The sequence below is a fragment of the Nomascus leucogenys genome, chromosome 2 (assembly GCF_006542625.1).
Source record: "Nomascus leucogenys isolate Asia chromosome 2, Asia_NLE_v1, whole genome shotgun sequence".
NCBI lineage: Eukaryota > Metazoa > Chordata > Mammalia > Primates > Hylobatidae > Nomascus > Nomascus leucogenys.
In genome coordinates this window covers 26773387-26794649 of record NC_044382.1, presented here as the reverse complement: position 1 = coordinate 26794649, position 21263 = coordinate 26773387, and the positions used below count along the sequence as shown (strand labels likewise).

Sequence of the window (21263 nt, the reverse complement as noted above, 5' to 3'; positions counted from 1 at the left end):
GGGATGGCATTGAATCTATAAATTACCTTGGGCAGTATGGCCATTTTCACGATATTGATTCTTCCAACCCATGAGCATGGAATGTTCTTCCATTTGTTTGTATCCTCTTTTATTTCACTGAGCAGTGGTTTGTAGTTCTCCTTGAAGAGGTCCTTCATATCCCTTGTAAGTTGGATTCCTAGGTATTTTATTCTCTTTGAAGCAATTGTGAATGGGAGTTCACTCATGATTTGGCTCTCTGTTTGTCTGTGATTGGTGTACAAGAATGCTTGTGATTTTTGTACATTGATTTTGTATCCTGAGACTTTGCTGAAGTTGCTAATCAGCTTAAGGAGATTTTGGGCTGAGACAATGGGGTTTTCTAGATATACAATCATGTCATCTGCAAACAGGGACAGTTTGACTTCCTCTTTTCCTAATTGAATACCCTTTATTTCCTTGTCCTGCCTGATTGCTCTGGCCAGAACTTCCAGCACTATGTTGAATAGGAGCGGTGAGAGAGGGCATCCCTGTCTTGTGCCAGTTTTCAGAGGGAATGCTTCCAGTTTTTGCCCATTCAGTATGATATTGGCTGTGGGTTTGTCGTCGATAGCTCTTATTATTTTGAGATACGTCCCATCAATACCTAATTTTTTGAGAGTTTTTAGCATGAAGGTTGTTGAATTTTGTCAAAGGCCTTTTCTGCATCTATTGAGATAATCATGTGGTTTTTGTCTTTGGTTCTGTTTATATGCTGGATTACATTTATTGATTTGCGTATGTTGAACCAGCCTTGCATCCCAGGGATGAAGCCCACTTGATTATGGTGGATAAGCTTTTTGATGTGCTGCTGGATTCGGTTTGCCAGTATTTTATTGAGGATTTTTGCATCAGTGTTCATCAAGGATATTGGTCTGAAATTCTCTTTTTTGGTTATGTCTCTGCCTGGCTTTGGTATCAGGATGATGCTGGCTTCATAAAATGTGTTAGGGAGGATTCCCTCTTTTTCTATCGATTGGAATAGTTTCAGAAGGAATGGTACCAGTTCCTCCTTGTACCTCTGGTAGAATTCGGCTGTGAATCCATCAGGTCCTGGACTCTTTTTGGTTGGTAAGCTATTGATTATTGCCACAATTTCAGAACCTGTTATTGGTCTATTCAGAGATTCAACTTCTTCCTGATTTAGTCTTGGGAGGGTGTATTTGTCGAGGAATTTATCCATTTCTTCTAGATTTTCTAGTTTATTTGCATAGAGGTGTTTGTAGTATTCTCTGATGGTAGATTGTATTTCTGTGGGATCGGTGGTGACATCCCCTTTTTCATTTTTTATTGCATCTATTTGATTCTTCTCTCTTTTCTTCTTTATTATTCTTGCTAGCAGTCTATCAATTTTGTTGATCTTTTCAAAAAACCAGCTCCTGGATTCATTAATTTTTTGAAGGGTTTTTTGTGTCTCTATTTCCTTCAGTTCTCCTCTGATTTTAGTTATTTCTAGCCTTCTGCTAGCTTTTGAATGTGTTTTCTCTTGCTTTTCTAGTTCTTTTAATTGTGATGTTAGGGTGTCAATTTTGGATCTTTCCTGCTTTCTCTTGTGGGCATTTAGTGCTATAAATTTCCCTCTACACACTGCTTTGAACGTGTCCCAGAGATTCTGGTATGTTGTGTCTTTGTTCTCGTTGGTTTCAAAGAACATCTTTATTTCTGCCTTCATTTAATTATGTACCCAATAGTCATTCAGGAGCAGGTTGTTCAGTTTCCATGTAGTTGAGCGGTTTTGAGTGAGTTTCTTAATCCTGAGTTCTAGTTTGATTGCACTGTGGTCTGAGAGACAGTTTGTTATGATTTCTGTTCTTTTACATTTGCTGAGGAGAGCTTTACTTCCAACTATGTGGTCAATTTTGGAATAGGTGTGGTGTGGTGCTGAAAAAAATGTATATTCTGTTGATTTGGGGTGGAGAGTTCTGTAGATGTCTATTAGGTCCACTTTGTGTAGAGCTGAGTTCAATTCCTGGGTATCCTTGTTAACTTTCTGTCTCGTTGATCTGTCTAATGTTAACAGTGGGGTGTAAAATCTCCCATTATTATTGTGTGGGAGTTTAAGTCCCTTTGTAGGTCACTCAGGACTTGCTTTATGAATCTGGGTGCTCCTGTGTTGGGTGCATATATATTTAGGATAGTTAGCTCTTCTTGTTGAATTGATCCCTTTAGCATTATGTAATGGCCTTCTTTGTCTCTTTTGATCTTTGTTGATTTAAAGTCTATTTTAGGCCGGGCGCGGTGGCTCACGCTTGTAATCCCAGCACTTTGGGAGGCCGAGGCGGGCGGATCACGAGGTCAGGAGATCGAGACCACGGTGAAACCCCGTCTCTACTAAAAATACAAAAAAAAATTAGCCGGGCGTGGTGGCAGGCGCCTGTAGTCCCAGCTACTCGGAGAGGCTGAGGCAGGAGAATGGCGTGAGCCCAGGAGGCGGAGCTTGCAGTGAGCCGAGATCGCGCCACTGCACTCCAGCCTGGGTGACAGAGCGAGACTCCGTCTCAAAAAAAAAAAAAAAAAAAAAAAAAAAAAAGTCTATTTTATCCGAGACTAGGATTGCAACCCCTGCCTTTTTTTGTTTTCCATTTGCTTGAGAGATCTTCCTCCATCCCTTTATTTTGAGTCTATGTGTGTCTCTGCACGTGAGATGGGTTTCCTGAATACAGCACACTGATGGGTCCTGACTCCTTATCCAGTTTGCCAGTCTGTGTCTTTTAATTGGAGCATTTAGCCCATTTACATTTAACGTTAATATTGTTATGTGTGAATCTGATCCTGTCATTATGATGTTAGTTGGTTATTTTGCTCGTTCGTTGATGCAGTTTCTTCCTAGCCTCGATGGTCTTTACAATTTGGCATGTTTTTGCGGTGGCTGGTACCGGTTGTTCCTTTCCATGTTTAGTGCTTCCTTCAGGAGCTCTTTTAGGGCAGGCCTGGTGGTGACAAAATCACTCAGTGTTTGCTTGTCTGTAAAATATTTTATTTCTCCTTCACTTATGAAGCTTAGTTTGGCTGGATATGAAATTCTGGGTTGAAAATTCTTTTCTTTAAGAATGTTGAATATCGGCCCCCACTCTCTTCTGGCTTGTAGAGTTTCTGCTGAGAGATCAGCTATTAGTCTGATGGGCTTCCCTTTGTGGGTAACCCGACCTTTCTCTCTGGCTGCCCTTAACATTTTTTCCTTCATTTCAACTTTGGTGAATCTGACAATTATGTGTCTTGGAGTTGCTCTTCTCGAGGAGTATCTTTGTGGCATTCTCTGTATTTCCTGAATCTGAATGTTGGCCTGCCTTGCTAGATTGGGGAGGTTCTCCTGGAGAATATCTTGCAGAGTGTTTTCCAACTTGGTTCCATTCTCCCCGTCATTTTCAGGTACACCAATCAGACGTAGGTTTGGTCTTTTCACGTAGTCCCAAATTTCTTGGAGGCTTTGTTCATTTCTTTTTATTCTTTTTTCTCTAAACTTCCCTTCTTGCTTCATTTCATTCATTTCATCTTCCATCAGCGATACCCTTTCTTCCAGTTGATCCCATCTGATACTGATGCTTCTGCAATCTTCGCGTAGTTCTCGAAACTTGGCTTTCAGCTCCATCAGCTCCTTTAAGCCCTTCTCTCCATTGGCTATTCTATTATCCATTCTTCTAATTTTTTTTCAAAGTTTTTAACTTCTTTGCTATTGTTTTGAATTTCCTCTCGTAGCTCAGAGTAGTTTGATTGTCTGAAGCCTTCTTCTCTCAACTCGTCAAAGTCATCCTCCATCCAGCTTTGTTCCGTTGCTGGTGAGGAACTGCGTTCCTTTGGAGGAGGAGAGGTGCTCTGCTTTTTAGAGTTTCCGGTTTTTCTGCTGTGTTTTTTCCCCATCTTTGTGGTTTTATCTACTTTTGGTCTTTGATGATGGTGATGTACAGATGGGTTTTTGGTGTGGATGTCCTTTCTGTTTGTTAGTTTTCCTTCTACCAGACAGGCCCCTCAGCTGCAGGTCTGTTGGAGTTTACTAGAGGTGCACTCCAGACCCTGTTTGGCTGGGTGTCAGCAGTGGTAGCTGCAGAACAGTGGATTTTTGTGAGACCACAAATTCAGCTGTCTGATAGTTCCTCTGGAAGTTTTGTCTCAGAGGAGTACCCGGCCGAGTGAGGTGTCAGTCTGTCCCTACTGGGGGGGTGCCTCCCAGTTAGGCTGCTCAAGGGTGAGGGACCCACTTTAGGAGGCAGTCTGTCCATTCTCAGATCTCCAGCTGCGTGCTGAGAGAACCACTACTCTCTTCAAAGCTGTCAGTCAGACAGGGACATTTAAGTCTGTGGAGGTTCCTGCTGACTTTTTGTTTGTCTGTGCCCTGCCCCCAGAGGCGGAGCCTACAGAGGCAGGCAGGCCTCCTTGAGCTGTGTTGGGCTCCACCCAGTTCGAGCTTCCTGGCTGCTTTGTTTACCTAAGCAAGCCTGGGCAATGACGGGCACCCCTCCCCCAGTCTAGGCTGGTTTTTATTTAGAGAAAACACAATCAACATGGCACTGGTTTGGGTGACTCCAAATGTCTTTCTTTCCTACCTGGTACAGGTTGCCTTTTATTAAGGTGGGCTCTAAGTTTGATTGAATGCCCATACTCTCTGGCATCCTCTTTTATTAAAAAATATATTTTCCGGCTTTTCAAAAGTAATACTGTATTGTTGTAAAACATTCAAGTATTACAGGAATATTTAATGCAGGAAATAAAAGTTCCCCATGGTCTCATTCTCAAGAGATAATAACAACTATAAACAGTTTTCAGTCCATTTCTGTAGAATTTTTCCCCATAAGAGAACATGAATACATATAAAAAGTAAAAATGGGATCCTACTGTACAGACTGTTTTGCTATTTGCCTTCCCTTCTCTCTCCACTCCTCGTAATCATTCATCCTGGCCATTTTTGACTTTTTTGCATGGAATGAGGTTGCCTGCCCATGATAACTAACTGCCCGTTTGACTTTGAATGAATCATTTTTCCCCTCAGGGTTTCAGTTTCCTCAACTATAACAAGAAACAGTCCTCTCCAACCTGCCCATCTCCTATAATATAAGGCTTAAGGGAGATAATGGAGATGTATGAAAGTGTAGGCACCCTGAGCGTGGAGTTGATAGCAGACTGTTCTCTGTCACTCTTTCTTGCTTTATTGGGTTTATAGCACTTACTACGTCCTGCAATTCTATAGTTTCTCAATTTGTTTAGTTGTTTGTACCCCCCACTAGAAGTTAAGGTGTGTTAGAGCAGGGACCATGACTCTGTTCCTCAATGTATCTATCCCCAGAACTTAGAACAACTCCTGGTTATCATAGGAATTAATACATTTTTTTTGGATATTGAGCAAATTATTCTCTCTCAGCCAGGCTTCTAATTGATAGAAAGCCCATTGGGAGAGAATAGGGCAGAGCAGGACTGGACTGAGCCAACGTAGCAGGGTGGATGCCTGGCTTACCCAGTGGCCTTGAGCTCAACATCATTCAGCTTAACTGTTCTGCAAGCATTTTTCCTTTGTTTGCCTCACTCTCCTATTACTCTTTGCCTACCTGGTAAATTAGTCATTCTTTATGGCCCAGTTTAATTATCCTGAGTCATGTGAAATGTCTTCAATTTATACCGTCTCCCACCTCCAGACAGAGTTAATCAGGCTCTTTTGTATGCTCCCACAACACTTTGCACCTATCCTACTTTAATTATAGTAGCAGCAGTTTTCCTGCTTTGTACACTTGCTGTGTGCCATATGCAATGCCAACTATATGCCCTCTCCCTTTTAATACTTATGATAATCTGTCAGGAAGGGATAATTATAATTCCCATTTAACAGATGAGGAAACTTGAGGCTTAGCAATCTTAAAAATAATCTTGCTCCAAGGCATACACATAGCAAGTAGTATAACTAGGACTTCGGAATATGTATGATTGATTCCCAAGCTAGAGTTTTTTTTTTTTTTTTTTTTAGACAGAGTCTCGCTTTTTTGCCCAGGCTGGAGTGCAGTGGCACTACCTCTGCTTACTGCAAGCTCTGCCTCCCAGGTTCACGCCATTCTCCTGCCTCAGCCTCCCGAGTAGCTGGGACTACAGGTGCCTGCCACTGCGTCTGGCTAATTTTTTTTGTATTTTTAGTAGAGATGGGATTTCACCATGTTAGCCAGGATGGTCTCAATCTCCTGACCTCGTGATCCGCCTGCCTTGGCCTCCCAAAGTGCTGGGATTACAGGCATGAGCCACTGCGCCTGGCCCCAAGCTAGAGTTTTTAACTGCTGGGCCTTCAATATGCCAACTTAGTTTAAGAATTAGGCAATGACAGCTGGAATGATCCATAGTCTTTACATAGTTCCATCTCATTTTAGGCATGGAATAGCTGAGACTAGTTACAATTAGAGCAGAATTTGCAGGGGAAGGAAAATCTTAGGCTCTAATATCTAGGCTGTACAATTTTGGGTAGCATGGAGCATTACATTTTTTACTGGGCCGTATCACCTCCTTTTTTAAGTAGGCATAGCTTTTTACAGTCCAAGCCATATTCAATACATTGATTCAAGCACCCTCTCTCTGGGCATAATGCAGTCTCTTATTTGGCTCCTTTGAAGACTGTTTTTTTTTTTCCTACTAGATGTTTTAGGTCACGTTGAGGAAACTACCTTTAACTGAGGTAAGTCCATACTTTCTTCATATTTAAAATTATTTTAGAAAGTTTTCCTTGTCTTATGGAAGGGGCTTCTCCGCAGGACTTGGTGATGGTGAAGAGCAACCTTATCTGCAATGGCTCAGATGTTTTGAGAGGCCCGGAGTTTGGACATGCTCTGTCAGAGAGCAAGGGTAAGGTTGAGTGAGCAACTCACTGCAACAGCTATGGAACCAGGGCTGCGCTGCCATATCTAGCTCACATTCTCACTGTGACTCATTTCTTGGAGCAAAAAGGGGTCATGGTGAGATACAGCAGTGCTTTAGGGTTGGTTGTTTGGAATCTTTCAGGTCCTGGGCTTCTGCAGAGCCAACAGAAGGAGGATGAGAGCAGGCATGTGGGGACAAAGCAATTTGATTTAACAAACACTGAGTGTTTGATATACATGAACCCCTGGGATGACATTATCTATGAGGGAGTAGTGGAGTAAGCTGAAAACTTTGAAGAGCACTAGGGGATCTTTCCCTTTTCTTCCTGTTTGCTTTTCACATGCATCAAGAAATTCATTAAGCTCTAATCTTTGAGGGGCTTACAATCCAACAGGAAAGCTAGAAGGGCACCCAAATGTATGTAAGGTCCCTTTAAACAAACTGAGTGCTAAGAATAATGCCTATATTTCCAAGAGGATTTAGGAAGGAGAGTCCGTGCCCAGTTGGGGCTAGGCATAGAGGCAATCCAGGGACAATTCATGGAGGAAATGATGCTAGAGATGGGTCTTAAGGCGTGGATAGCATCTCAGAGAGAAGGACAGGAAATTACCATTTGTTAAGGGATTGTGCTCTGATAGGAAAATGTGTTTGAAGTGGGACTTCGTGTATCTATCAGTGAAGTTGTTATTCTCAGTTTTTAAGATGAGGAACTTGAGGCTCAGAAAGATTGAGCAAACTGCCAAGACCATACAGCAAGGAAGTAACATAGGCAGGATTCAAAATCAGAGGAGTTTGAACCTAGAACTGGTTGGTGTGTCTTTTACGGCAGTGAGGGGGAAGCTTTTCCAGATTTATGGAGAGTATAGGGCACAATATGAGTTACAATACAGAGGTGAGACTTATGGATGTACTGCTTATGGAAAATGAGAAATCCATTTTGGGTTGGAATTCAGTTTGTATGAAGTAAAGGAGTTGGAAATAGCAGTGGAGGCTGTGTGTGGCATGCTGAGAGTTTTGTATTATATTAAAACCTGGCATTTTCAAGAGAAGGGCAGCACAACGGTAGATCCGTATGCACACTGACAAAGCATTCCTGAGTGATAAAAGAGAAGTTGCCAAACATGGTGTTTAGAATCATCCCGTTTTTGTAAAACAGAAGCAGCTTACTACAGTAGCACAGCAGCTAAAGGCTCTCTGAAGCCACACTTCCTGGATTCCAATCCCACACTGACACTTCCAAGCTGGGTGATCCTAGGAAAATGATTTAACCTCATCTGTACAATGAAATGAATAATAGTGTATGATTTATAGGATTGTTCTGAAGGTTACATGGGTTAAGTTCTATCCAGCTCTTAGAAAGGTGTCAGGCACATAGGACGCACTCATGTTTTTGTTGTTATTATGTTATTAAAACCATTTAGGAGAATGAATATCAAACTGTTAAGTGATTTATTCTAGGAAGTAAGATTTACATGTATTTTAGTTTCAAACATATCTCCCTATGCTGTTTAATATTTTACAACAAATACATATCTGTAGTGTAAAAAACAAAATAAAGGAAAACAAAATGACAAACCAGCAGGTCTATTTTAAGAGCTGATATTAGGAGACTTTATTTCTACTGTATTCTTTTTCTCTAATGGCAATAGGGCTGGTAGGGACACACTGGAAAATGTCTCTGGTGTCACTCAGAGAGCTATTGAAAACAGATGTCTGAGACAGCATTGCCTGAGTTTTCCGCAGGCCATGTTAGGGGTGATGCCAATGGCTATTGTGGAGGATTGGCCCTTTCTGTTCCCCCTGCCTTGTCTGGGCTGGATGTGGTTTTCTGGCATAGAGATGTTATGAGAAACCTGCTTTGAAGGTCTGCTTTGGGAGTGGTAAATCTGGGGCATGCGGTGAGACCTTTAGTGCTTGAGGTTGGGCACATACAGAAGATAAGGGAGACTGGGGATACTCCTGTGTGTCTGGGGGTTACAGAACACAGCTAAAAATGTCTTTGATCTGAGTATAAGGGATGAAGATTTTTAAAAATTCTGTTCCTGGGCCAGAGACTATGCTGCCCTTCTTCTTGACCTCCTGACTCAGTCAGAAATTCTCCCCCCTCAATCCTAGCTAGCTTTCTCAATGAAATGATCTTGGTCACAAGGCAGGTGGGACAAAGGAGAAAGGACGTTCAGTGGCTGACCGTCTTTACTCCTTGACAGAGCTCTAACCACACACTTTATGATGGGGGTGGGAGCTCATGCAATTTCTCTTGTATGTCAAGGATAGAGATTGAAAGCTCATATCTACTTACAGATGCATGTTAATAACTTTTTAACTATCCAGAACCACCTGCAAGAGATGCGCTCTTGATTTTCTAGAGAGGTAAATTCATATCTTTCATCTCTCTCATCCAGTCTAGTCTCCTCCTTCCTCCCCCTGGTTCATTCTTAGAGTAACAGTGGCAGGGTAATGGTGAAAGGAGTGTTTTCTACAGTCACACCCAATTTTGAATCCTAGCTCTGCCTTTTACTAGTTGTCTTACCTTTGGCAAGTTACATAACCTCTTTATGTATCAGTCTTGTCTCCTGTAAAATAGGGATAGAATAGTACTGTTATAATAGAACATAATAGTGTTTTTTTGAGAATTATGAGGTAGTGTATATGATGTTGTTAGCATAGTATCTAGCATTCAGTAAACACTCAATAAATGCTAATGATTATTTTTAATGAGTTCTTGCAGTTGGGGCTGAGATGGGGCATCCTGAGGGAAGGCAGAAGAGAAGGCTCAGGAAGAAAGGAATATCTGTTTGCAGTTATCTATCAACATATAAGATGCATTTTTTCTGTACCCCAGCAATTTCATTCCTAGTTCTTATTATCTACTTGGAGAAATACCACATGTGTTCATAAAGTTGTAGGTACACTGTAATTATTGCAGCACTGATTGCAGTGGGAAAATTAGAAAAATTATAAGTGTTCATCAATAGGGGATGGCTAGAAAACTATGGGACATTCACAACATAAAATGCTCTGCAGTGGTTAAAAGAATGATGTAGAACTGTAGGCTTCAACAGGTAAGGCTTCCCAAGATATGTTAATATGTGAACAAAACAAATTGTAAATTATATAGAAAATATGATTCCATGAAATGATTGTATATGTTGTAATGTATATATAATATATATGAATAAAAAATTATCAAAAAGGATAACAGTTGAAAGGGACCTAGAGGTCATTATCAAAGGGGATCTCAGGCTTTGGTGTAGTATTATAATTTCTTAAAAAGGTAATGTATGCAGACATTGTGCAGTTAAACATGATCAAGGACAGAGAAATAAATGCCTATCTGGCCAAGTGTAGGAAGAACAAAGCTCTGTCAAACCAAAGGCCAATGAAAAATTTCCAGCTCTTTTTTTTCTAGGCTTCTTTCCACCCCTGTTATCCATTGGTAGAGGGGGAGGGTTATTAGACTGACAGCTGTACCAGCTCAAAGGGGCTGCATAAATATATCTCTATCTATCTGTCCATCTCTATGTATCAGTATGGTGAGGGAGGAGCAAGGAGATCTGTATTTGAATCCTGGTTTTACTCTGAGAATAACAGCATGGTTACCTGCTGTTACCAAAAGGCAAATCACCTTTTTTTCTTTAAGCCTTAGTTTTCTCAGCTCTAAAATGGGGATACTAACCATTGTCCGGTATCTAATTTTTAAGGTGATTGGGCAGCTTATATGAGATCATGGATATAAAACATGCTATAACCTGTGAAGTGCTTTTTATAAGACAGTACTGCAAATCTGCCTGGCAGCCAGGGTTGCAGCAGCCTTGCCGCATTCCTCTGGAGCTGGCAAATGTTGCAGAACTGAGCACACAGCAATAAATACGCAGCTCTCAAAAGGCTGAAGATCATAATAGTTACTCTATTTGGTGTATAAAATACTGACATGATTTGCAGAAAGGCTGACAGGTTAAAGGGATAGAGAAAAAGGAAGATCATGGTCCTGAGGTCAGACAGGTGGTAGAATGTGGCAGTGGTCTCTGAACATCTGGGAGTCCTAAGCAAGCCTCTAGCTATGCAAAGTTGAGAGTACAACATACACAGGAAGACTGGTAAGTGAGATCATCTTTGGAGAAAGAAACCACATACCCTCTCCTTCTGACCATCTTGATTCACCTCCTTTATCAATCCTGACAGACTCTCATTGCTGTGTCCCAGGGCCAGGATTTAAAACTCATTGCCCCGATGCCCCTTCTCTTTATTTAGTGTCACACAGAGTTCCCAGCTGTGTGAATGAGAGCTTTTGGTGCACCAGGACTTCAGAGACCAGGCCACCGGTCTGGGGATAGGGATAGCTCCCTGAGGAACCCTCTGGAAGGGTGAGTGTGTTTATGTTTATAAGAAAGGACGGAGTGTGAGAGGATTGAAGGAAAGAAAGTGCGGTGGCAGAGTTAGGGTGTATGGACTCTATAGATGATATGTAGGGGAGTAAGTTTGGAGATTATGTATGGCTTTGAGAGCTCTGTCACCCACTCTATAAACTTGAGGTAGTTATTTATCCCTGCTACATCTGCAAAATAAAAGGGTTGATCTATGTCAGGGGTTCTCAGTCAGAATGATCTAGAGCCTTGCTGTGCAAACCTTTGGTCCAAGGAAGCAACAGCATCAATCTTCTGGGCACTTTGGAAATGCAGATGCTCAGGCCTACCCCAGACCTCCTGAGTCAGAATCTGCATCTTAGCAGATCCTCAGGTGATCCTGGACACTGAAGTTTGAAAAGCACTGAATTAGAGACTCTTGTTGACATTATGGGTTTCTGGGTCCCCATTCTGAGAGATTCTGTTTCAGTAGTTTGATATGATTTTCATAATCTGTATTTTATTTAATTTTTAAAACCACTTTATTGAGGTGTGATTGACATACAAAAAGCTGTACATATTTAGGACTTGATGAGTTTAGAGACAAGTATATGCTCATGAAACCATCACCATAAAGTATGCCATAAACCTATCCATCACTCCCAAAAGTTTCCTCTTGCTCTTTTATATATTTGTTATTATTATTGTTGTTATTTGCAGTAAGAATTCTTAATGTAAGATCTGTCCTCTTAACAAATGTTTGGGAATCTGTCTTTTTGACAAGTCCCTTACAGCTAACTTTGACAGCCGTTGAATTCTAGAGCTAAGAGTCCTTCCTACCCCAAGATTCCATGATTCTGTTGATACTCAAGACACTCTGAAGGAAAGTGTGATTCTCTGTGGGTGAACAGGTGGAAGAGTTGGGAATGTACTTGTGAGAAAGGGAGCAGAGGCTTGTTCTCCATATACCTGTGGGTTGCCCAGAATATGAGGCAAGAGAGCATGCTGCCCAGGGCTGCTGCCCATTTCACGGCTGGTATTAATGATTGTCGGCAGCTCCCTGTTAAGACGGTAAACTAATTTAGCAATGGACACTGAAAAACACACCAATTCAAAGGCAGAGAGTGGTAATCTAATTGCACTGAATTAGCCTCAGGAGACTTGGACAATATCAACTTCAGAAAATCACAAAGGGATCCTTTTTAAGGAGTTTCAAAAGCTTTGGGGCCTCAGTACCCCTTGTAAGAGCTTGCATTACAAAGCGTAGGCACTGTGTGGATAAGCCCCTCTCCCTAGCATCTCTGGGCATTGTTCCCTTCTAATGTGCTTTCTGAATGAATTTGCTGGCTGGCTGTATAGTGTTTTCATTTTGTGTGTTAGGCTTTACAGGGAGTTGGTTCAGGGAGACAGCTGGAGTTCAAGGCTGAGAGGCCGTCAGTCCTGTGAACACCATCGGTTCCTGTGGCCTTGTCCGTGGACAAGTGCATTTTCTGGTAGTTTTTTTCTGGCTCATTCTGAGGCCCTTCTCATTTCTTAAAACCAGGCTTTTACATAACCAAGGTGATTTCCTTTTAATAATTCTTTGTTGCATGGTGTTTGTCTGTTCATTGTCCAATTTATTAATTATCCAATCCACTTTTAAGAAGAAAAAGATCCCAGTTAGTGGGTATTCATGTCATAATTCGAAGAGCTTACAAAGATTAGATAGCAATTTGGGAATCAGAAAAGGAGGGAATATAGAATTGCGAAGGATTGTCTCTGACTTGCATTTCATTAACTCTTCTGCAACAAATTACAAATCTCAATTTGCAAAAGAAGCTTGAATTCCTTGTATGTCTTTCCTGGGAGGTGGACGTCCAGTCTCTGCTTGCACCCTTCCACTGACAGACACCATCACTACCACTGAGGCAGTCCACAGTACCATTTGAAAGAGCTACCAGAAAGTTCTGATTTATATTGAGTCCAAATTTGTATGCGTGCATTAAAAAAATCTATGAATTTACTCTGATTCTTCTCTTGGAGCTATATAGAATAAATCAAATCTAATGTTTCCCAATATGGGGTCCGTGGGTACATAGGAGATTCATGAAATAGTAATGAGGACTCAGAGTGCATTTTAAACATTTCAAAGGCTCTAACAAATTGCATATTTATTTCTGACAAGGCTCTCTGGATTAACTAAAAAGAATCGCATATCTTTACTTTTGTTTTTTCTTAGGTCAACTCAGTGTGGCGACATTGCTTATCCCATGGTATTTAGTATTTCTGGCAGTTACATGTGCCTTTGATTAATAAAGATGGGAAAAATATGTTAATGATGAATGGTATCTGGTAAACAATTTTTTTTGAAAAAACAAAAAAACATAGGCTTTATGAGGGAAAAAAAGCCAAACAGAATCATTGATAAAAAGTACAGAAATGTTTGGTCTCTCTTTCTCACACTGTTTTTCAGATCTGTGAGTATAGTGATCAGGCATCATGTTTTCTCGTCATGATAAACATTTCCCACAGAAACTGACATATGTATAGGATCTGTCAATAATCGTGTCCAGGTCGGGATACCTCTCCAAAAAGTGAATTGCTTAGTGAAGTCCTCAATTCTTTCAGATCTTTGAGCTTGACTATACCTCGATGTGGCTATTTCTTATAATAATTGAAATATACTGCAATAGCTGTAACCAAAGCTGTGCTATCATGGAAGAGATGGGGAGAAGATATCCGAAACTGGCACAGCTAAAAGTGATTTTAGAACGTGACTGGCCAAATCTCTTCATTTTACAGCTGAGGAAACTGAGAGCCAGAAAGGTCATAGAACCCTCTCAAGGTAATGCCACTAGCTAAATTCTGGATCCTAGGTCTGCTTCCCTTTAGGCCAAAGCCTCTTTCTTTAACGCAAACCTGCAGAATAGTTTCAAGATGGCCAGGCAGGGAGACTGTGCCATCCATCTTAAAAATCATGCTGGCTTCTGCCAGCTGATGAAGGAAATAAAGTTAATGATGCCCACAAAAATGTGATGCTGTCGCAGGATGCACGTACAGGCTGCCTGGAGGGGAGATCTGTGGGTCCTCTGAAGGAGGAAAAAAGGATTTTAATGTACCTTTAAAGGGAGCAGTGTCTCTTCTTTCTGCAAGGACAGGGACTATGGCATCTGTCCCTGCAGAGTGCTTAGTTTTTGACTGGACACATAAGCACACGATAAACAAGTTTCTGGTGAAGAAATGAGGGCAGCATCACCACTGGTCAATTCATCCTGAACCTTTGTGGGTATGGGCCCCTGCCTTTGACAAAGATCTTATTAGGGGTTGGAGAGAACGTAGAAGTGTCAGATTCCTTCATTTGAGTTGATTGGTAAGAAAATTGAGTCCCCATTAGAGGAAGAGACTTGTTATGCCCATGCTATGGGATGGAAGCAGAGCTGACTCTAGAGGCAGGAGTTCTCAAATTATAGCCCAACTTCTCTTTCCACTGCACCACATGGCCATAACCTCTTTCATAAGGCAATCTAAAGAAAACAATTTCCTGAATATCATCTGCTTAGGTCATTACCAGTTTGGCAAATATGCAGAAGTCATGTGCTGATTCATAACTCCATTTACCAGCCTAGGGTCCCTGTCCAAGCTGTCCTTCAGGAGCAAAATCACAACATTTTCTTTTCTCTTTTTTAAGGTTCCTAAGCCCAAAAAGGGAGTAGACTCCCTTTTTGTTATTTGCAGTAAGAATACTTAATATAAAATGCTTAATATTAAGCATTCTTAATTAATCAAATACTTAATTTGATGCTAATACAAACTTGCCCAAGGGACTTCATTCCTTGGGGAAAAGTCCTTGGGCCATGTCAGAAACTCCTAGACACATTCTGCAGTGCCAAAATGCAGCAGGTAAGATTCAAGATAGAGTACAGCTCTCCTTCCAGAAGGGAAAAATCAAGACAGTCATCTGCCCTTCTTGACAAGCCTGGAGATGGAGAAGCCACAGGGGCCACCTCAAGGAAAAGCCCATTCACCTTTCAACTGGGTAGGTTTTTTCTTTAGGATTGAGATATGAAACAATGTATTTGTCACTTTCCTTTTGATCCTAATGTGGATAGAAACATCTTTCCTTCAAGGTTCTGATGACCTTTGTTAGCAGTTGAGTGGCATATTCAGTACAAAATCCAGTGCAAGGAAGCATCTACTGGGATGGAAGAGGGAAGTAGCACATTAAAGAAAAGCTGATCATTTTTTGGGAAAACCACCCAGGGATTAGATTTGGTTCATCTTCCTGCCTTTATTCCCTTCTCAAGCACATGCTAGGTCCCTTTTTGTTTTATCAGGGTGCTTTGTATATTTCATGAGGGGCATTTTCTCAAGGAAGCTAGAATTTCCTCCTCATTATAATTACTACATTGGAGCAGCTGATTAAAAATGTGGTCATTCTGTACTGTGGTTTGAAACCTTGGACAATTTTGTCTCCCCTCTGCCCAGGATGTATATTTGGCAAGGTCTGGAGACATATTTTGATGGTCATGACTCAGGGAGGTAGTGCTACTAGCACCAGGGATACTGCTAAACATCCCACAATACCCAGGACAACTTCCATAACAAAGAATTACCCAGTTCAAAGTGTCAATAGCACAGAGCTTGAGAAACATGTGTCTGTTTGAGTTGCTCAGAAGGCAAGAGAATTTTGGGGTCATACGGGGCCTGTCCCAGCCATAAGCCTCTGTAAGGGCTCTGGGGATCAAAGCCAAGTTCACTTCGGCTTGAAAGGACATTTGAAAGAAACGTGCTTCTACCATTAAAAAAATTTGCCTACTATTTTTGACCAGTCTGGCTATAGGGCCCCATTCTCAATTGAAAATAAGGGAAAACATTTAGGTTATTGACTCTCAGAATGCCACTTAATGAATTTTAGAACCATAGGTTTTAAAAATATCAGATCAGGAACTTTAGCCAAATCACCCGATCTTACTTATGAAGACACAGTTGATGAGCATGCAATGCTTTTTGTCTTCCAGGACCCCATGTCTCCCTTTCTAAAACCTCAGTTCCTCTTCTGTGTTGGTACCATATGGGATTTTTGCCTCATTCGCTCAATTTTTGTTTTTGTTGGTTTGTTTTGCTGTTATTGCCATTTCGCTGGTTATGTGCTGATGCAGCACGTCTGTTATTGAGAGCCTTTCCTAGCCCCCGACTTCCCCAACAAGGTTAGCAGCTGGCATCATTTATTCTAAGGAGTGCCTGGGTGACTGAGATGATTGGATTGGCCATTCCAACACAGCACCCATCCCTTGGGGAAGAAGGGTTTATTCACATGGAACCTGCTAGAGAGCTGCCAGCCTCCATCTACCCCCAAATACATTCTAATAAGTTCTCACATTATAATGCTTCTGTATTTTCACCTGGAATTTTAAAAATGAGTGAGTTAGAAATGAAAATACCAATTGAACAAATACAATCTACTCACTTTACTTCCTTGTGACCTTTTTTAATCTCTCTGAAAAATTGCTGAATTTCCTGAGTTCAATTATTATCTGTATTATGTTTCAAAAATAAACATTTACTCCTCTAATGAAGTAGACATTCCTGTATTTTGAAAGTGCGGTGGTGCCACCCACACTTCCAGCTCTCCACAGTTGTAACCCTTCTTTCCTTATAAACACACAGAATTATATCCCACATCCATTGTAGCTCATGTGTGCATTCACACACGTAGGGGAAAGAGATGTAGAATGATGTTTTCTGATAGGCCACCACCAGCTTAGTTGAAGAATTAACACAATGGATTCATAACCTTATCAAAATGACTACAATCCGGATCTTTTAGGCTGAGTCTCCCTTTTGTGAAAGACAATGTCTGGAGAGGAAAATCAAGCATGTATACTGCTCATCAAGAAGAAAAGAGAGAGTGTGTGTGGGGAAAAAGATGTACTTGGTTCTATTAATTTGCTCTTTAATCTCTCTGGTTCAGTTCTGTCTCCTGTAAACCAAACAGAGAATCAATTTGCATACAAATGTTACAAAGTACCCAACCTCCATACATTTGTAGTTCTATTAAATATGCAGGGGATAAAGGATCTCGTATTATTAATAGAATACTTCTTGCCCTTTCCCCCATGAAGTAGCCACAGTTTGATACGTTTCATAAGGCCCTGGATTGTTGTACTTTTTCATTCTCTCTGACTCTCTGACTATTTGCATTCTGTTCTGTGGTCAGGACTCTGTGGCCTACAAAATAATTATTTGAACTGGAGATTAGAAGCTTTAGCATTGGGTATCTCAGATAAGGGGGCATGCCTTTTCTTCATCTCAAGAGAAAGACATGAAAAGAGGCTGAAATACAGAAACTTACTATTTGAGGGTAGGTGTCATTCATTTAATAAACCAGCCAACAGATTAGTCAAACCAGCAATTCCTATGAAGTGTAAGAAAACAAAAATTATTTGCTGTTTTATGTTGGGAGAGGATAATATTTGGTGACCACTTATTTTTAAAATCAATTTGGAGTGGGTTTTTCAAATGACTGTTAATCCAATGCCACAGTAAATATGAGAGGCAGGCATCTAAAATGAGGAAGATTAATGATTCCTGCATGTCATGGAAGAAGAATAATTTTTTCAATTCGTATAAGTGGAATTTGTCATAGCCATCTCTGAAGATGGTATGATTCACACACTTACAAAAGGACTATCTATTTCGATGCTTCTTAAAGAGGTGATTTTTCACTTTTCGCTTCTACTAACATAAGAAAAACAAGCCTTCAGGCAGAAAATTTTAACCTAACAGACAGTGGATGGGAGAATACATTAAAAAACAAAGCAAATGAGGATTGCTCATGAGTTCAGGATCTGCATCTAACAGAGTTTGGAAAGGTGGGTTGGTGAAAGAGGCAGTCAAAGTTTCAAAAGGGAAATGTTTCTCAGTATGTTCCTAAATAGATCCATTCTGCACCCAAGTTCAGGGCTTTACACAGTGAGGTTATAATACTATTGTTTCCAAGCACTCAGCCTTAGTAACTCCCCTCCCTCTTCGCAGAAAAAGAAAACAACAGCAAAAAAGGAGAGAAAATGAAATGCTCTGTGTCCAGCGAGTTTGAGTGCAACCTTCCCCGTCACCGCTAGTTGTCACTTGGCTCTCAGACGGGAAAGCTGAGGTTTTCGGCACTGCGGTTAGGGAGAATGCAGTCCTAATTAAACTGAGTAACTCCTAAAGCTTCCCCTTAAAGTCCTCAGCTGAGTGACAGCCAACATGCAGTGGGGCTGGGGACCAATAGGGGGGGGTGTAGCAGACAGAAGGACAAACAAATCGTAAGAAACAGGCAGACAGCTGCCAGAACAGAGACTGTCTCAGACCTCCACGCACAAGCCAGACACCCTGCGGGCGGGGGTGGGGTGGGTGGCGGGGGGCGGGAGGGGGGAGAAGGGAGACGGGGGATGGAAGGACCCGATTGCGGTGGAATACAGCACCCTTCTTCCCCAAAATGATGGGACCACGGACAGAGGCAGCCTCCGTACTCTTTCCCCCATTCATCAGAGCAATGTGGTCAGTAGGAAATTGCATACCTGAAGAATACAATGGTCTCCCAAAGGTAGAGTCGAAGAGTATTGAAGCTGTACATTTTTCAGGTCCTTGTGCTTTGTAGTCCACGAGTTATGGTGGCAAAAATGTTTCAAATTGGCACTTACAAAACCAGAAAGCGCTATTGAAAAAATAATCCAGATGTTAAGGGGAGGCGGGAAACAGGGGCGCGGAGGGAGAGCCCCAGGGGAAATTGGAGCGAGGGGGCCGTAGATACCACGGACAGCGGCGGCTGCGAGGCGTTTCAGCACCACGGAGAGCGTCCAGCCCTGCTTTTCAGGAGCGCGAAGAGTATTGCTGTTTGCTAAACTCCAGCGTGTCTGTTGGCTCCCTGCGGCGCTGGGGAGGCACGTTTGGGGGTGGGTATATTTCCTTTTTTTTTTTTTTTACCCCTGTTTTTCTGTTTAAACGGCCAGCTCCATGCAAGGGAAAAAATCTTCTGTGGAGATCAGAGCGCTGGCCTCGGACCGTTGGATTGGGCGAGCATCTTGGGTAAAGAGAACAGAGCTTTATGGCTCTGGGCCGGCCTGAGGGGGTTAGGGGCGAGGGGAAAGAGGTTGACGGCGCTGCCTTCAGTTAAATCTCGGAGAGTGTGCCAGGCTGGCGCATCGCAATCCAGTCTCGGAATCTCGTTCTCCTGCCTCTATGCGGGTCTGCTGTCGCCTTGCTATTCCTGTTTCCTGGTCCCCGCCGAATAAGTTATGATCACTGCAGAAAAGGTGTCCCATTGCTCGGGGCCGCAGGCGTCAGAGAGCCCAGGGCAAGTTTCAGGGGCTACCGGGGTCCATGACTACCCCGCGGGGCTCAGGAGCCCAATGCCTCAGATGCATCTCGGTTTTCTGAGCTCGCTCATCTTCCCTTGGTCAAGACTCCTTCAGATCTTCAGACTTTCTTACTGCATTAATTTAACAAACTGGAGGCGTGGGGGATGGGAGGGGTGATAGCCGATGGGAGGGGGTTGAGAGGAAAAAAAAGGGGGGAAAACTCCTTAGTATCTTCAAACCCTCCCACTCGAGGTGTTCATTGGCCCGCGGCTACCAAAACCAGATCTTCTCCCGGTATTCGGCCAATAGCCTGTTAGACTCCGGGTTGAATTTAACGCTTAGAGTGCTGGACGAGATCTGCGCAATCCCCCTCCTACCCCCAAGCTTCTTTCCGTGTAAGCGGTGGGGTGAGAGAGGTTATGGAATTAATCTCTCTAGGTCTCTCAAAAGGTTGCCTTGATTTTTAAAGAATGCAGTTGTTTGTGAGTAAAACATATGGTTCCTAGTTAAGACGTGCTCTGGGCTCAATTTATCCTTTTAAAAGGGAAGAGTTGAACCAGATCCCTGATTTTTTTTAAAAGAGCTCTGAAGTTATAATATTTGGCCCCAGAAAGAAAGCAGGAATATCCAAAACAAAGTCTGGTGGATAAAGACCCCCTCCAGGGTCACCGTAGAAGGGAAATACGAGATAAATTCTTTGAGCAGTTTCCAGGGTTGAGTGGGAGGTGTTGTGGCTGACACCCTTTTTAGAGGGAATAAAAACACTTTCTTCCAACTGGACAGGAGACAGTTTTATTTGCCTTTTATATGCTGGGGAAACTGAGCCTCACAGAGCTGTGGCTTGCTTCAAATTGATGGCAGAGCCAAGTTGTACACACAGGGATGTGTTATGACACACATTCCCTGCTTTTTCTTCCTCTGTTTTCCCACCTTATTTGAATCTTAGAAACCAGCTATACATTTCACTCTAAAGCCCATCTGAGGAGATGGAGTTAATCAGATTTTCTCCAAGCTGTGGGACTATAGGATAAATACTTTAAAGGATTTTCTGGCTGATTTGAACTCATTGGGACTCTGGGGACTCTCTCTCCCAAGGCTACTGAGAGAGGACAACCCCTCCCCCTTACCCAATAACGTTAGAAACTCCTTTGGCTGATCTCCCAAGAATACTCATCAGCTCAGCTCCCTCCAAGGCTAGGCCTTCTCCCAAGCAAAAAGATCTGGAAAGTCTTGTTTACTAGCCTCCCACCAGCAGGATTTCCCCTCCCCTCCCCCGTACTACAATAGCATACCCCACACTACCGGTTCTGTTATTGGCTCCCACAATCTAGAATTTCCATGATATTCTGAGTAGTGACTGAAAAGGAAATTTTGTTTTGAAGGTTATATTAATTTTAAGGTTATATTAATATGAGTCAGATACAAATTTAAATATAATGTATAATATATGTATTTTTATATATGTAATCAAGAGCTAACCCTTATTAGCATGGTTTCTATGTGTCAGGAACTACTGTGAATTCACATAATCTCATTTACTTTTCACAGTCAAACCTTGAGGTAAGTATTATCTTTGTGTATGTGTTTGTGTACATTTGTGAGCATGCTAGGGCAAAACCAGCTTATATGTTACTGTGTATACAAATTTATTTATGATTTGTATTGTGCCTAATTCTCAAGTGATTTTGATATGCATATGTGTATTTGTACATTTGTGTGTGTAAATGGGTCTTTCTCCACATACACATAGATGTGT

General features: G+C 41.9%; 1 protein-coding gene across 3 annotated transcripts in view; it reads right to left on the bottom strand.

The window, feature by feature from the left end:
• The window catches only part of GLRA1 (glycine receptor alpha 1), a 110398-nt gene extending 91314 nt beyond the window's left edge, over positions 1 to 19084 (bottom strand). For all 3 annotated transcript variants that reach the window (XM_030826139.1, XM_030826143.1, XM_030826152.1), the window contains exon 1: positions 18728 to 19084. In XM_030826139.1, the coding sequence (XP_030681999.1) occupies positions 18728 to 18783 (56 nt within the window). In that variant the 5' untranslated portion in view covers positions 18784 to 19084. The remainder of the gene's footprint in view (positions 1 to 18727) is intronic.
• Between the last annotated feature and the right edge of the window lie 2179 nt (positions 19085 to 21263).